This window comes from Pipistrellus hanaki (assembly GCF_964339955.1).
Source record: "Pipistrellus hanaki genome assembly, chromosome: 2".
Classification (NCBI taxonomy): Eukaryota; Metazoa; Chordata; class Mammalia; order Chiroptera; family Vespertilionidae; genus Pipistrellus; species Pipistrellus hanaki.
In genome coordinates this window covers 91,669,346-91,685,756 of record NC_140504.1, presented here as the reverse complement: position 1 = coordinate 91,685,756, position 16,411 = coordinate 91,669,346, and the positions used below count along the sequence as shown (strand labels likewise).

General features: G+C 35.4%; 1 protein-coding gene across 2 annotated transcripts in view; it reads left to right on the top strand.

Moving 5' to 3' along the window:
* The window catches only part of SAMSN1 (SAM domain, SH3 domain and nuclear localization signals 1), a 49,523-nt gene that overhangs the window by 5,787 nt on the left and 27,325 nt on the right, over positions 1-16,411 (top strand). Inside the window, exon 2 of one of the 2 annotated variants that reach the window (XM_084875968.1) lies at positions 14,833-14,904. In XM_084875968.1, the coding sequence (XP_084732094.1) occupies positions 14,833-14,904 (72 nt within the window). The remainder of the gene's footprint in view (positions 1-14,832; positions 14,905-16,411) is intronic. The other variant, XM_084875969.1, reaches the window with a different exon arrangement.

Below are 16,411 nucleotides of genomic sequence, written 5' to 3'. Positions count from 1 at the left end.
CTAATTTATAGGAAATAAAACAGTCCTGTAGCTCAAGACATGATAGCTAGTAAAAAATAAATTGGTTTGGGATTATATGAAACAGTTTTTCTTCTTCTAATCCTGTGGGCTTCTACCCTACTGCTCCTTTTAGCTTCTTCATCTGGGGTATAATTTTCAGACTTCACTTGACCTGAATTCAGTTGAATGTTTTGGTTTTTTAAACAAAATGATATCAAATAAGATATGTATGTAATAAACAATATAGGTATTATTTTAAGTTCACTTTTCACATTTAAAACATGGTGGATGTATATAAATGTTTATTTTTATTTTTATTTACTGACCTCCCTCTGCAGCCAAATATCTCTCAAGATGTTCTCTTCTTTTATGTATTTAGTCAATATTTATGTTTTACTTGTTTTCCAAGAAATATTTGAAGTAAATTATGAGTCAAACCTAAAATAAAATAAGACAAGTCAGAAGAAAACAACATATAGACCACAATAAACGGCATCACAGGGCCATGAAGGTTGAGTTAACTTTGGGTAAAAGTACTTGTTCCTCAGTGTTGTCCTACAGACCAGCAGCATTGCCAACCCACGAGTTGGTTAGAGATGCAGATTCTCGGGTCTATGCAGGCCTATTAAATCAGAACATATCTTGTAACAAGATACCCACGAGTTCTGTGAGCACTTTAAAGTTTGAAAACTATGTTCATATTGATGGTTCTCAACCTAGGATGCATATGTGAATCACTGAAGAGCTTTAAAAAATATGATAACTGTGTTTCATATTCAGATATTCTGATTTACTCATATGGAATATGCCTGAGCATCTAGAATTTTTAAAGTTTTACAATCTTGAACCATTTTTTCCCCAACTAATCTTTTCAAAAGACTTAGAAGTTACTTCATTAATACATTCATCTATCCATTCATTAATTCTTCAACATAAGAAGTATCTAATGAGTCCAGACCATAGACTGGAAATACAGTGATGAATAAAACAAGGATGCCTGTCCTGGTAGTATTTTCATTTACTGGGGATGATAGACGACAGGATAAATACGTTCAATATATAGCATGCTATGCCATGACAAATTCTAAGAAGGAAAGGAGGGATGTGAAATATAGAGGACCAGGAAGACTTGGTGAGAATGGGATGTGTGGCAAAGGACCCGAAGGAAATGGAGGAGCTGGCCATGAGACTGGCTGAGGAAATCTATTCCAGGCAGAGGGAGGAGTAAGTCCAAAGCCGTGATGTGGGAGCGCCCCTGGTGTGTTTGAGAAACAATGAACAGAGCACACAGGGGAAAGAGCGCTCAGACACTAAGAGCCTCAGTCACACAAGATCATAGGGCCTTGTAGGCCTTTGTAAGGATTTTGCCTAGTATTAAAAGATTTTGAGAAGAAAAGGGTCTGACTTACATTTTAGTATATTTATTCTGTCTGTTGGGTTTTGAATATTCTGAAGGGAGTGAGGGCAGAAGCAGGGAGATGAGATCCATTAGGAGGTATTACAGAAACCAGGAAAGAGATGGTGGTGTCAGATAAGGGAAGTGGCAGGGTTGATGTTGAGAGATGTTGAGATGTATTTGTACATACTGCATACATTTTAAAATATATAAGAAACTTAATGTGCTTGAAAGATGGTAAACAGAAAGGTTGCCATTGCCCTGCACTGGTCTTGCTTCCAGCTGGTGCCACATTCTAAGAAGAGATAACCTCATTCCTCTCCTCAGAGCCAGCAGAAGTTCACTGCCAAAATGATGTGCCACTTCGGAAAAGTTTCCTTCAAAACACAGTTTTTTATTGCACTTAATTTTCATTTCTAGGGCACCTCAAATAAAAAGAGACAAACTAATAATTTCCTCAATTTACCATGTTTAATTATTCAAAACTTAAATAATTTTAGCCTTGAAAACTATCCAAAAAAAGCACAAATTCATTTTAACATTCCCATTATTATGCTCAATATAAATTTATAACTAAGTTGTTTTGTAAGAAAGTAGCAAAAGGTTTGAGGCAAAATAGGTTGGTTATACTTGAAGAAAGCAGAGTGCCCAAATAATATATAGAAAATTCATAAGACAAATGATTGAGGGATTTGATGGAATTACAGAATTCCCTTTAGAAATTTGGATATTATGTCCTGGAATAAAAATACTAAATCATTACTCTGACTACCAATACACTGGATTTGTTAAAAATCAATTTAATGAGACACCTCTCTAATTTTTTCTTGCCCTGCATTAGAGATAAATGGCTTCATTATCCCTGCTGATTATTTTTTTTTAAATGGAATTCAGTCCATATTCTATATATCTAAGTTACCATTAGCATTACCAAACTGACCCATTTCTCTTTCTTTCTAGTCTTAAGGTTTTAGGTGAATTCCTAGAAACAAGACATTTCATAATTAGCTTCTTAGTAGAGAAAAAAAAAAGTCTTCCATTAAGAATTAATAAATAAGAATAGAAGATGGTTTTAAACTGGCTCTGGTGGTAGATGAAGTGATTCTTTCATAGATAGAGCCATTTGTCAACACAGTGTCTATGTCCTCTTTCTTCCCTTATATGAAGAACTTGGGAATTTTTCTCATAGTCTGTATTAATTTTCTAGAGCTTCTATAACGAAATACTATAAATTGGTGGCTTAAAGAACAGAGCTTTATTTCCTCTCAGGTCTGGAGGTTCAAATTGCTGGCAGGGTTGGTTTCCTCTGAGGGACATGAGGGATGGATCTGTTCCAGGTTTTCTTTAGGATTTGCAGATGGCCACCATTTGCTGCCTTTTTCTTGGTTGACCCTCTGGGCATGAGCATTCCTCCTGATGCCTTTCTTTGTGTATCCAAATCTCATCTTTGAGTGGCTGTGGCTACTGTCATGCTTTCCTGTCTGTGTTCTCCTTAGCCTAGAATGCTTTTACCCATTTTTTCCAAATCATGAACCCATATCTTTTAATACCTCTCTGGGCTCTCTCCCTCAGGAAAGCCTCCACTAGTTACCAAGGCAGTGCGTTAGAGGGCAGAGCAGTAGGGAACTAAAGTATTATAGGCATGGGTTTGAGGTCCTATTCTCAGATGTCATAACATTTTTAAAGCATTTCATTAAACCTCTTTTGAGGTTATGCTGTCTAAAGAAGGGAATGTGTTAAAACATGTCACATAAGATTGATGTGAAAATTAAGTTAGTTACCACATGTAAATTTCCAAGCACATAGTACATGTTTGATTAATAATCTGTCCTTCTTTTCTATTTTTAATAGACTGTGTGTCACACCTATATTGTTTTTCTTACCATAGTTAATTTCAATGTGTCCTTCCAACTAGAATAATCATCAATAACAGGGGTTGTATCTTATTCATATTTGTATCCCTGCAGTTTTTGTTGGGAAATAGGGGAAATTAAACTCCAAATGATGCTCAGACTCCATGTACTTTCTAATTCACTTTGATTACCATCAAAGCATTTGTAATATGAAACGTAGTCATGACTTCCCAATATATGTACTGTAAGTGTAGAATGATTAATGGATAATATTAGTCATCTAAAGAAGTAACCTACTTCAAGACACAGTTTTTAAATAGGCCACTGATAAAGATCTGGGACACACCCACATAAAACAAAGTAACCATTCTTAGAATCTGAATGAAAACAAAATAATAATCAAAAATTGTAATGTTATCTGTCTAAAGAGGGGGAAAGAAGCATTTGCAAAGGATGTTACTTTTCACAGAGCCTAAAAGGAGTGGGAGAGTATCAATTTGACATTGTAGTATGAAGAACCATCCAGAGCAGCCTAAGCAAATATTCTACTTGGCTCAGCAGCCTTGCTCACTTAAGTGAGGTAGGTACTTTGGGCTGTTATAAATTTTTCTCTGTAGCCTTTAATATCACCTAATTTACTCTATTGTGACTTTACTATATCAAACACAACAAACTCCCAACATGATTTTATGTCTCACATAGTATTTCTTTCAGGGGAGACAATCCTTTGATCAGTCAACAAGAGAACAGATTCTTCTTCGCAGTTGAATTTCTAATATTGAATCAACACTTGGTGCTGTCAGATTGGGTATATTGTCAGCTTAATTTAGACTCAGTTCCCCTTAAGGTTATTTATTTCTACAAACCTAAAAAAGAAACTGTCTATATTTGTCAAATGAAGACCTGATATTGGGCATGGAGACCTGGCCATAGAACCAGATTCCTAGAAGGACTGGCCTGAGCTTCCACCTCGTTCTACATTTTCTCTATATACATACAATGAAGGCAAGAAATAATAAACTTTTTCCTACATTTTTTAATGATTTTAATAAGTTAAATTCTTAGAATAAGATACAAAGCAGGTTTTTCTTGTATCAAATTCTATTTTATAATTCAGAGTGATATGATAGTCTGAATATTTGTTAAAATTTTAAAATTTTTTCTGAATATTTCACATGGTAATAGCTATGCAACATTGATTTTTTAAATTAAAGTAATAAATAGAAAATTAAACATAAATTTTATAATTCTTATAGGTATAAATTCTTTACAGCTACCATCCTCTTTTTTAAATTATGCTATCTACAAATTTAAAATTACTTTAAAATTATGAATATTTACTATAATTATCAGTTTTGAAGCAACCAATATCAATGAAACAAATGTTTATAATTTAAAACATAAAATCCCTTCAAAGATAAATGTTCTATAATTATCAGACATTATATTCTTGGTTTAGGAATTATCATAAACTGAGTTTATTCCTACCACTACTATTACATATCAATACCACCATTTTCTCCTGATTAGATTGAAATATTCAAATAGCCAAATTCAAATTTACTGAAAGGAAAATAAATGTAATATACAATGAGGAAGTTAGAGAATCCAAAAGTCTCTTCCAAATATTCTAGCATGAACTTACCACAGTTTTTTCCCACCTATTCTTTCCCTGTTTGGGATTACATGTCATATATTTGTCTCCCACATAAGCATGTCTGTTCTTTCTAATAGAAAAACGTTTAAATTCCTAAGTATAGTCGCAGTGGGTACTGCCTGAGAGTGGAATGTTTATAAGCTTTATGATATTAACTACAGCACTCAACCTCAGGTGGCATAAAGCATGCAAAAAAGTCAGTTTTATTATTTATAAAATGGTTCCCCTTGAAGCAGGAGAGTGACCTTGCTCTGCTGAGCTGACATATGCCACTGGATTAATGGTCGAGCTCTGCTGGAGGGAAGCTCATGGAGACATTACAACTCTAGAAGCTGGGCTTGCAATGACCATTAATCAGGGGTCCCAAATCATGCATCAAAAACACTGATTTAAAAGTAGTAAAAATGGCTTATAAAGCTTTTTGAGAATTAGCTTATTGTTTGTCATTATTGTGTTCAAGGAGATTACTGAAATAGTCTTTGGGGATATCTTTAGAAAGGTTATTATGTACCCAGAGGCCAAGGAAATGCAGAGGACATGTAAGTCTAATGGAAGTAACTATGGTGGAGTTTTTGTTCCAGAGAATTGGATGGAAAAGTTTATTAAATGAATTCAATATTTTATAATTCATTTTTACTCCTTTATGTAACCATGATTTCTAAGCAGGAGGTACTGTAAATGTTTGCCTCTTTGTGATAATTTTAATTTTTATTTTAAAACCAGAGCAAATGGATTTAGTGGGATAAATATTTGACTGGTGAATTTGTTAGGATATTTTTTAGGAACATGAGTTTGAGTCAACACTTTCAACAATTACATATGTTAAAAAGTATCTTAAGGACTTAAAAGTACTGTATGTACTTCCACCATGTGTTAGCTAGTGAAAAATTTTCAAGACTTTTTCTTTCTCTGATTACTGAGAAAAAAAAAAAAAAAAAAGCCTCCTAAGTCTAAGATCCTTAAAGAGAATGTTCAGCTTAATTTTTCTGATAATAAATTCTTCCTGCTTTTTAAAAATGTCTTTGATAAAATTAAATAGACAATATCTACACTAATAAAAGAGCAAGATGCAAATTGACCATACTTTTGTGATGCTCACCAGCCAATCAGGAGTGAGTATGCAAATTAACCCAATAAAGATGGTGGGTTAATTTGCATATGCAGGCTCAGCCGGGACTTGGGGTGATGATGCAGGAGTTTTGCCCCTGCCCCTGGTCACTAGGGGCCTCTGGGCAGTGTGGAAAGGCAAAAAGCTGGCTTCTGAGCCTGAGTAAAAAGATGGTTCTGGCTGGAGTGAAGGCCATGCTGGCAGCCAGGAGAGGGAAGGCCCATTCTTGCACGAATCTTCATGCATCTGGCCTCTAGTCTTTTATATTTCAACTAGAGGCCTGGTACACAAAATTTGTGCATGAAGGGTGGGAGGGGTCACTCAGCCTGGATTGCGAGAGGGTGCAGGCCAGGCCGAGAGACCCCACTGATGCACTATCAAGGCTGGGGAGGGACACAGGAGGTTGGCCAGCCAGGGAGGAACCAAGGGAAGGCTCCAAGATATGTCCGGCCCATCTCACTCAGTGCCAATTGGCCAGAACCTGGCAACAAGCTAAACTACTGGTCAGAGCATCTGCCTTCCTGGTGGTCAGTGTCATAGCAACTGGTTGACTGGTCAATTGTCTGCTCCCTGGTGGACAATGCACATCATAGCGAGTAGTTCAGCGGCCTTAGCATATCATTAGTGTATTACACTTTGATTGGTTGAACAGCCAACCAGATGACTGGACACTTAGCATTATTAGGCTTTTAATATATAGGATAATTTATCTTTTAGATTAATGATACTATACATAATATATACATATAATTTCATTATTAGGTAGAACAAATAGTAGAATCAGGCCTTTATTTCTTTTAAAAGAATATTTGATACTTAAAATTATGGTTAATGTAGTAAGGCCTGTTATGATTAATACTTCAAAGTTATTGTTCTAAATAACTGTTGTTTTGCCTAACCAGGGTGGCTCAGTGGCTGAGCATCAACCTACAAATCAGGAGGTCACAGTTCAGTTTACGTTCAGATAGCAACCCACATCTCTGGGTTGCAGATTCATCCCCAGTGGGGAGTGTGTAGGAAGCGGCCAATCAGTGATTCTCTCTCATCATGGTAGTTTCTATCTCCCCTTCTCTCTTTCTCTCTGAAATCAATTAAAAAATATAAAATAAATAACTGTTGCTTTGTTCTAACATAAGATTCAATATTATGCTCTTTTGTTGATTATTCAGAATTATTTATTGTTTTTGAAGTTTAGTTATAATATTAAAATAGTTGATAATGTGATGAAAGTTAAAAATTAATTAATAGTTGATTATAAATAGAAAAAATCAGTATGCATATAATAAAGAATGAATTTCTAAATTTATGGGAAGATAATATATATTTCTTATAACTGGATATTTGAATTATTCTTTCTATCAACCTACCTACTAGTAGAAAAAAAATTAGAAATGGAAATTTGATCAGGGAAATAATTTACCTTAGAGTAGGGATAGCAAATGCTTAAAATTTATTATCTATAATTTCTAATTTCTCTCCTAATTCTCTTCCCTAAACACACACTGTCTTCTATAACCATGATGGGCATCTATATGTATATAAAAAAAAGGCTAATATGCAAAGTGTCCCCACGGGAGTTTGACCAGGAGGCCAGGAGTTCTATCACTCACTATGACGTATGCTGACCACCAGGAGGTAGCACAGAATGAAGGATGGCACTGGCCAGCAGCTGGCAGCCAGGGAAGGAGGCCCTGACCAGCAGTCAGAAGGAAGGCCCTGATTAGCCCTATTGCTGGCCCGGCCTACGAACCCTACTGTTGCAAGAATTTTGTGCACTGGGACTCTAGTAGTTAATAATGACCTCATTATTCAGAGTCCTTTTCAACACTTCTCTCCTTGAAGATCTTAAAAAATTATCCATGTGGTACAAGAATTGGAAACTTCTTATCAATTTTGGTTTCGAGAGATAGATCATTCAGAAATGGATAATCCTTGTGAAATATTCTCATATTAACTATGCAACATAAAATGATTAAGTTCACTAAGGACAATCTTTCATTCCCTTGAATAATTCAGGAGATAATTATATTAGACACATTTTTTAAATCCAGTGTTGTTTTTTATATGCAGTGTGTGGTTCCAAATCTTTTAGCTACTTTACCATCACTTTAGCAATCACTATCTTTGGATTTAGTGATTTCTAAAGAGTCTCCCAGTCAATAACTTCACAACCTCTTAGAGTAATTTTTGAAGATGATTAAGAAAGTAGAAATTGCATTGATTTCACCTAATTTCACTTCCAAAACCTGTGATCATTTTAATGGGCCTTTCTTTAGACTGACTATAAATTATGTACATAGACCTATAAACAAAAAATGCCTTTCGTGTATTAAGTAGTCAATACAAATTAGTACTTGTAAATGGGGGAATATAAATTTCCAAGTAGACAGCTATTATACATTAGTCATCTCATTTTTGTTTATAAATATCTCCTTTTAGCAATTGCTTCTATATTTGTATACCATTCATTTGAATATAGCTCTGTGTAGCTCTTATCTACTGAAGTTATTTGGTTGATGGCACCAATAAAGTGTAAATTCCTCCAGGATAGATTTCCGCCTGATCTTGGTCACATTTTTAAAAGATTTTCATTTCCTTTGTATTCTCTAGGATATTGTAAGAATCAATGACATCAAGTGACTGAACTTTTGCCAAATTATGTTTTTACCTGAAAAATAAGAGATATTTAAGATATAGCAATACTAATTTTAAAAACTCTTTTCAACTAAAGAGAATATCTTACTTTCTATTCCATTCCTGAAAGTGCAGCATGATGTACAGTCTATGGATGCAAATCATAGGGTACAGTGGGAAATCATGCAGGTGCCATTGAGAATTTTAAATGTTTTGAGTCTGATTTACTCTTAAACTTGGAGGTTTTAAAAAAATCTTTATTGTTAAAAGTATTACTTACATAGGTTCTCCTTTCCCCCCTATTAACTTCTTGAGCCCATACTGTCCTCCTCTCTCCACCCTTTGGGCTCTCACCACCCAATTGTCTGTGTCTGTGGGCTATGCATACCAGTATATGCATACAAGTTTATTGGTTGTTCTCTTCCCACCGCTCTCCCCTATCTTCCCTCTGAGGTTCAACAGTCTGTTCATACTTCTATGACTCTGGGTCTATGTTTGATCATCAGTTTATTTGGTTAGTCTGATATGAATGTGAATAACCACTTTAACCACTTTTGCAGTTTAGAGATTGTATTGATTTTTTTTTTTTTTTTTTTTTTTTTTTTTTTTTTTTTTTTTTTTTTTAGTTCTAGTTTATTTCCTTTGGGTAATTTTCTTTGAAGCAGTTTCAATTTGCAGAAAACATCTTGTGACATATCATCTTCTGAAAGTAAAGCTTTACCATGGAAATTTTGACACAATTTTAAAATACTATGGTTGAATGCACTTCCTTTAGATATTTTGATGACAAAGATACCAAACCAGACAAATAGACTAACTGGTTCTAAAGAATCCAGATGTACATTAAAAGTATTTACAGCATTGACACGTATGTGAGCATTGGGTTGCCTTTAGCCAAGGTTAAAATGTTAAGTATTTAAAGCCATGTTTCACAGCTCTGGTTGTCTTTTAGCCTCAACACCTCTGACATCCCACACAACTATCTTATTTAATACTGAAGCAAACCTAACAGATTATTTTAAATCCATTAAATTTATTTCACGTTCTTCAAAACATGTCTTTAGCTGATAAGCTTATTGAGATTTAACATACTATTATTATAAAATATTCATATAAGCACATAACACCTAAACAACTTCTATTTTTAGAGCATATTATTAACCACTGCTCTCTGTGCAATATTGAATTATGTGAGAACTCACTGGAAGAGTGTGTGTAATTTTTAATTTGCCAGTATTTTTAAAATACTGTGGATTTCTGACTCACATATGCAAATTTTTTCTTTGAAATAGACTGAAACTTTTCCACCAGTGCTTCACAAATATTAATTAATGCTGGAGGTAAGATTTTACATGAAGATCCCAAAAGTTGGTGAGTGGTTATGAAAAGGAAGGTCAAGTTTTTTCTGGTGTTGGTCAAAAAGGTCATTTACATTCTCAAAAAGTGACTTCCTTATTCTTTTTTTGCTGTTGATAAATTTAGGCTGGTCATTTTTCTAAGAAGTCTATTCAGTTCCATTCTTTCTATCAAGCCAACTTTCCACACTTTCCATCCTGCTCAGACAGCAAGTTTCTTTGAAAGTAGAGGAAAATATCAAAACTTTGTAATGAAATGACATAGTGGAGAGTGGGGGAAAAAAAGATTTTTTTTTTTTTAAATTCTGGTTCCTATAATAGTTTTCTCATTAAGTAGAATTAGATAATTTCTAAGAACTCTGCCAGCTTTATGTCTCCTGTAATTAGAATTGTTAGAAAACTAGAGAGGATATGTGACTAGAAAAAAAAAAAAAGCATGAACTTCCCGAGTTATTTTAATTATTCATTGCATTGTGTACACACACACACACACACACACACACACACACATGGGTTCAAAACCTAAGTGACTTGGTCAGTTCTATTTTTGTGGAAACCAAGTAGACCATATGAAAAAAAGTAATCTTCACCAAGTGAACTCAGTTAGTCTTTTAAAGGCACTCAATAACATACATTTATATCAAAAAGTTAGTTATACTAACACAAGTTTACAAAGCAAAACTTTATTTTCTTTTTAAATATGACTATACTAGTACTTCTAAACAACTATGTCCTAAGCAACACTAATAATATTTTTCATTTTTATTTGGAATGTTTAAGGATGGTTTTTATTTCATATTGTTTATAAATATATAAAATATAATATGTGAAATAGTTACATTATTTTAAAATTAGATTTACAAAACAAGGTATATTTAGATAAGTCTATTTTCTTTCCTATCTTTTTTTAAATCATTTTTTCCTGTTTTTTATTGTTTGAAGCATTACAAATAGTAGTACATATGTCTCCTTTTTTCCCCTCTTGACCTCCCCCCATCCTCCCCTACCTCCCTCCCGCATATGCCTTCACCTGCCCCTCCCCCATGTCTTGTATCCATTGGTTATGATTATATGCAAGCATACAAGTCCTTTGATTGATCTCTTACTGCCCCCTTGCCCCATTTCTCTAAGAAAAAAAATACATATTTGCCATATTAAAACACAATCATACATTTCCACTCTTCGAAAAATTGCAGCATACTAAATATGATTTTCTTCACTGGACTTTTTTTTCACTTACACTGTATTCTGAAGATCATTCCATAGCAGTATAAATAGATATATTTCAATTTCTTACAGCAGCACACAATTTCTTTGTTTCACAATGTATTCAATCAGTCCCCTTTTTGTGAACATTGAGTTTTATAGCTTTTGATAATATAAAAGTTTCATAATGAATGTGGATGTGTAAGTCAGTTTGTATATAAATGTATCTCTGGTTTAGTTGTCGAGAAACAGAATTGCTGGGTCAAGAGGCAAATACAAAAGTAATTTTACTAGTTTTGCCAAATTACTCTCCACAGCAATTGTGCCAGTTTACAAATATGTTTAAATATTTTTATTGGTTTTTAGAGAGGAAGGGAGGTGGGAGAAAGAGTGAAAAAATGGATGCAAGAGGAGAACATCGATCAGCTGCCTACTGCATGGAGATTGAGCCTGAAACCCAAGCATGTGACCTGACCAGGAATCAAATCTGTAACCTTTTGGTGCATAGGTCAACACTTAACCAACTGAGCCACACCAGCGAGGCCTACAAACATATTTAATTGGACAATGAAAGACTATAGATTTATAGAGTCAATTTAAAGACTAAATATGATCTAATGTCAACAGAAACAAAGAACTATCTAAAATCTAAATTGCGTTTCTATTTCTTACTCTTCTGTTGGTATATATATATATATATATAAAACTAGAGGCCCAGTGTACAAAATTCATGCATGGGTAGTGGGTAGGGTCCCTAGGCCTGGCCAGCTATTGGGACTATCAGGTTTCCTGCCTCCCCACTTCCCTTTCCCCACCCCCCACCCCCCCTTCTCTCAATATCTGCATCCACCTCCACCCACCCCCAGTTCCCCATCCCAGGCTAAGACCTGCCCTAATTGAGCAATTGGGACCTCCCTGTCAGGGGGAAGGACTGGGAGGTTGACTAGCAGGCCCCAATCAGGCAATTGGGGCCTACTGACCAGGGGGAGGGGCCAATCACCACCATGATGGGTTGGCGCTGGGCCAGTCAGTGCCTGCTAACTGGGGGAGGAATAGCGGGAGGGACCCAGGAGGGAGCTGTCCCTCAGACCTCCTGGGAAATAGGCCATCTGCTGCCACCACCACCATTTCCTCCCCCCCCCCCCACGCCCAGTTCTCCACCCCAGCCTGGTGGTGTGGCTCCAATCAGGCCATCAGGACCTGCTGGCCATAGAGAGAGACCAATTGTGGTGATTGTGGGCTGGGGGAAGCTCCTGCATTGAGCGTCTGCCCCCTGGTGGTCAGTGAGCATCGTATTGATGTGTCATTCTGGTTGTTCCAGTCATTCCAGTCATTTTGTCTTAACGATTGCTTAGCTTTTATATATAGATAGATCTGTCTTGATGGGAGCTTCTGTCACAGGATAGTATTTGCTAAATCTGATTCATTACAATTATGCTATGCAAAATTATCAATATTCCAGTACATTCTCATTTACAAAGGACTATTATCTGTGAAGCCAACTTGCTTCCACATGACTGAAACTTAATAGGAATAGAAATGATAAATTTGTGCGTTGCCCATACCTCAATGTAGATATTAGCCCTTTTTCATTATAAACTATAACCTATACATCAGGAAACCATCTCAGAAAGCCACTAACTTTTAGATTTATTGAATAATAAAATTTTTTAAATGTCATTTTAAATACATAGATTTGCTTCTTAAGGATATCTTAGCATGGATTGCTATTATACTCCTCTCACTTAAAACTGTTGAGTGAATTATAATAAGATGACTGACACATTGAAAGTAATAGTCCTGAAGCTTTCTTAAACCACTACTCCTAAACCTGCTTCCCTTTATTGATATAATGAGGGGGAATTAATTTTAAAAGGTGGTGACTATTGATTACTTAATGGCAGAAGATAGTGTAGAGAAATGCTGAAGTGAGCCTATTCTGTACCCTCTTGGGCCATATAATCCCATTATACATGGTGGAAACCATGCTGTAACCCTCATTAATATTTAATAGGCAGGATGCAGGCTGGATGTAGGCTAATGTGCCCTAAGCATAGGCTCCAATAATGCATATGAATGTTTCAAGCATATAAGAGAGTACAGATTTCCCTGTGTTGAGATGCTTTATAAGCTGTACAGCATTACATCAATTCCCTTTTCTGACCTCTGGACAATGATGACTTGGTGGGAACACCTACTAGGCAAGCTGGAGTGATTACTGCTTTGGGAAGTCACTCTAGGTTGGTAAACTCTGCATTAGAACACTGTATTTTCAGTTTTAGCCCTTTTCTTCTCCTCCTGTCGTCAGTGGAAGGGCTTGTTCAGCAGGGGTGGCAAGTCAGCAGAAGGTGTGTCTCACACAGCCATTTTTCTCATGGTATGTATCATGTTATCTATCAAGCTAACCCCTTGCCACATGTCAGGATCTTTTTATTTCGGCTCATTTAAAATGGAAACAAAGTGTTTTAAAGATAACTATTGGGGAGAGATGAGTATAAGAGTTCTTGTAAGGACTATAAGTCTTTGATGCTCACTTGAACTAAAGTGGGCTGTGGCATCTGAAAGGACAGTTTTCTAGGTTACTGGCTCCCATTATTAACATTTCTGATCACCAGATTATGTTTTGGTACCACCAGCTCATTTTGAAAATATAAGCTTGAAATGAGATGGAGTTCTTTAGACAGAACATGTTCTTAGGATTTTTGGGTATCTAAGGACATAGTATTAAATATCTACCTTCTTAAACAATATATAAAATTAAACAGAGAGTGAGAAGATATAATTTTTTTTATTTTTTATTTATTTTTTTATTTTTTTACTCAATGACCAAAGGTATTTGTAAATGTGTTTAGGAGAACATCAGAAACTACTTATAATTACCTGCCTAGAATGAGTTACATGAGAATAAACATTTATCTTCTCAGGACAAAAAGTAGCAAGAGAACAAGTCTTTTATTAACATACTAAGTTTTTTTTTTTTTCCTCACAGCCAGTGAATGAAATTGACTTATGGTCTCATTGTAATTCTATGTTGAATGTGGGAAAATTCAGGTTTATTTCAAACCTTAGGCTGTGCGTAACTAAGTGCTGTTTTCAATTTATGTATAGGTCTATGTGTATGCCTTCTCTTTCTGACATCAAATAGAGAATTTAAAATTAGCAGGAATTAGAAGTGGAAAATGTATTTATGCTTATTTTCGTTATGCTTTTTGACTAATATGCTCTTTATGAAGCATAATGTTGTAACTATTCAGATGTTTTCTTTGTTTTATTGTTTATTAGTTGTTTGATGGGTTAGTAATACATGCCATTCTTATGAGCAAAATTCACATTATAAAATAAAAAATAAACAGATTTTCTCCAAGGTGTGTACCACTATAACATTAAATCTATGAAGATAATTGATCAAATGTGCAACTAGAATTATAATAATAGTCATACACCCAGTGTCCTTATTCCAGGGACATTTCTTTCCTTTTTATTGAATTTATTGGTTAATAACATTATACAGATTTCAGTTGCATAAGTGATGCTTATTGAACCATAATATATTTTGCACTTTTATCAATGAAAGTCACAAATCCTAAACTTCCTGTCCTTTCCCTTCATTTTCTATATTCTAGCGCAGCAGCAGCTTTGGAAGCTTTGATCGTTTTCGGAATAATTCCACATCAAAACCAGATGAATCCACCGAGGTACTTATTATGTTTTTATGCATATTATGCAAACACACAAAAATTATAAAGCCAACATCACTTTTGTATAGTAAAACACAAATATGTTTAAAAATTATAGCCTTCCATGTTTTTGGTGATAAATAAACAAACAATTGTTTAGTGCCTAGTACCATGCTGGAAGTAAAGAACTACCTACAAAGCCCGAGAAACCATTGGGAAGGCAGAACCTGAGTCTAAGGAGAGAATCATAACAATGTAACTCAGACAGTCCCAAATTTTCTGAGCAATTCCACCATAAAACAATATGTATTTTAAATTTTATTTAAGTTCTAATTCCTCTAATTTAGGAGATGATTAAATAGCTTAATAGTAAATTTGTTAAGGAAAGCATATGGCTACTCAATTACAATCTCACACTTCTGCCATCTGCACTGAAATGTCTCAGAGGTGACCATTCCATACACATTTGCAAATCATGAACACTTCAAATGTAGCTTAAGAAAAATTTCCTATGTTACTGCAAGTGATACATTTGTTATAAAGCAATAGGTTTAAGATTTTATTCACTACTTAATTATTCATTTGAACTACTGTATCCTTATTCTTTGTTTTTTTTATATAGAATTAGATTCTTTTATTGAATATAATTTCTCAAAATACTTTTCAGATTTTTATATGCATCTATCTATACTATTTTAAACTATGTTAATTACAAGGATGGATATTCTAGACAAAAAATGAAAATAAAGTGACATCTTTTATTACTTCATTAATCTGTATTAGTTCTATATATGCGTGTGTATAACATATATTCTTTTATACATATATATTATACATATCCCCTTTTATACATCTCTATAATTATATATATATATATGCTTATAGATAAACTTGTATAAAGCTATATTTTCTATCAACACTTACATAATTGTAAATAATACAATGTAATATATTTTTATTACATTGTATATATATTAGAGGTCCAGTGCATGAATTCATTCACAGGCTGGCCTGACCCCAATCGGCAGATCAAGGCCAGGCCTGTCAGGAGATGGAGATGGCAGGAGGTTGGCCAGCCAGCCTGTCCCAATCAGAGCTCGATCAGGGCTGAGCCAATTGGGAAAAGAAGCCACAGGTGATAGGCCAGCGGGCCCCACCCCCGATTCGGGTGTGTGGGGGCTGGTTAGGGGCGGGGCTGGTCATGGGGAAGGGCTGTGTTCAGTGGGCCAGCCAGCCCTGCCCCTTCATGGGGTGGAGGGGCCAATGGGGGTCAGCAGATAAGAGAGAGGCCATGGGAGGTTGGCCAGCTGGTCCCATCCCCTGATCTGGTTGGTTCACAGACCGCAGTGGACATCATAGCAACCAGTCGTTCTGGCATTCTGGTCACTGGCCTTTTATATATATAGACCAGAGGCCTGGTACATGAAAATTGTGCACATGAAAATTGGAGTGAGGGAGTACCCTCTGCCCAGCCTGCACCCTTTCATAGTCTGGGAGCCCTTGGGGGATGTCTGACTGATGGCTT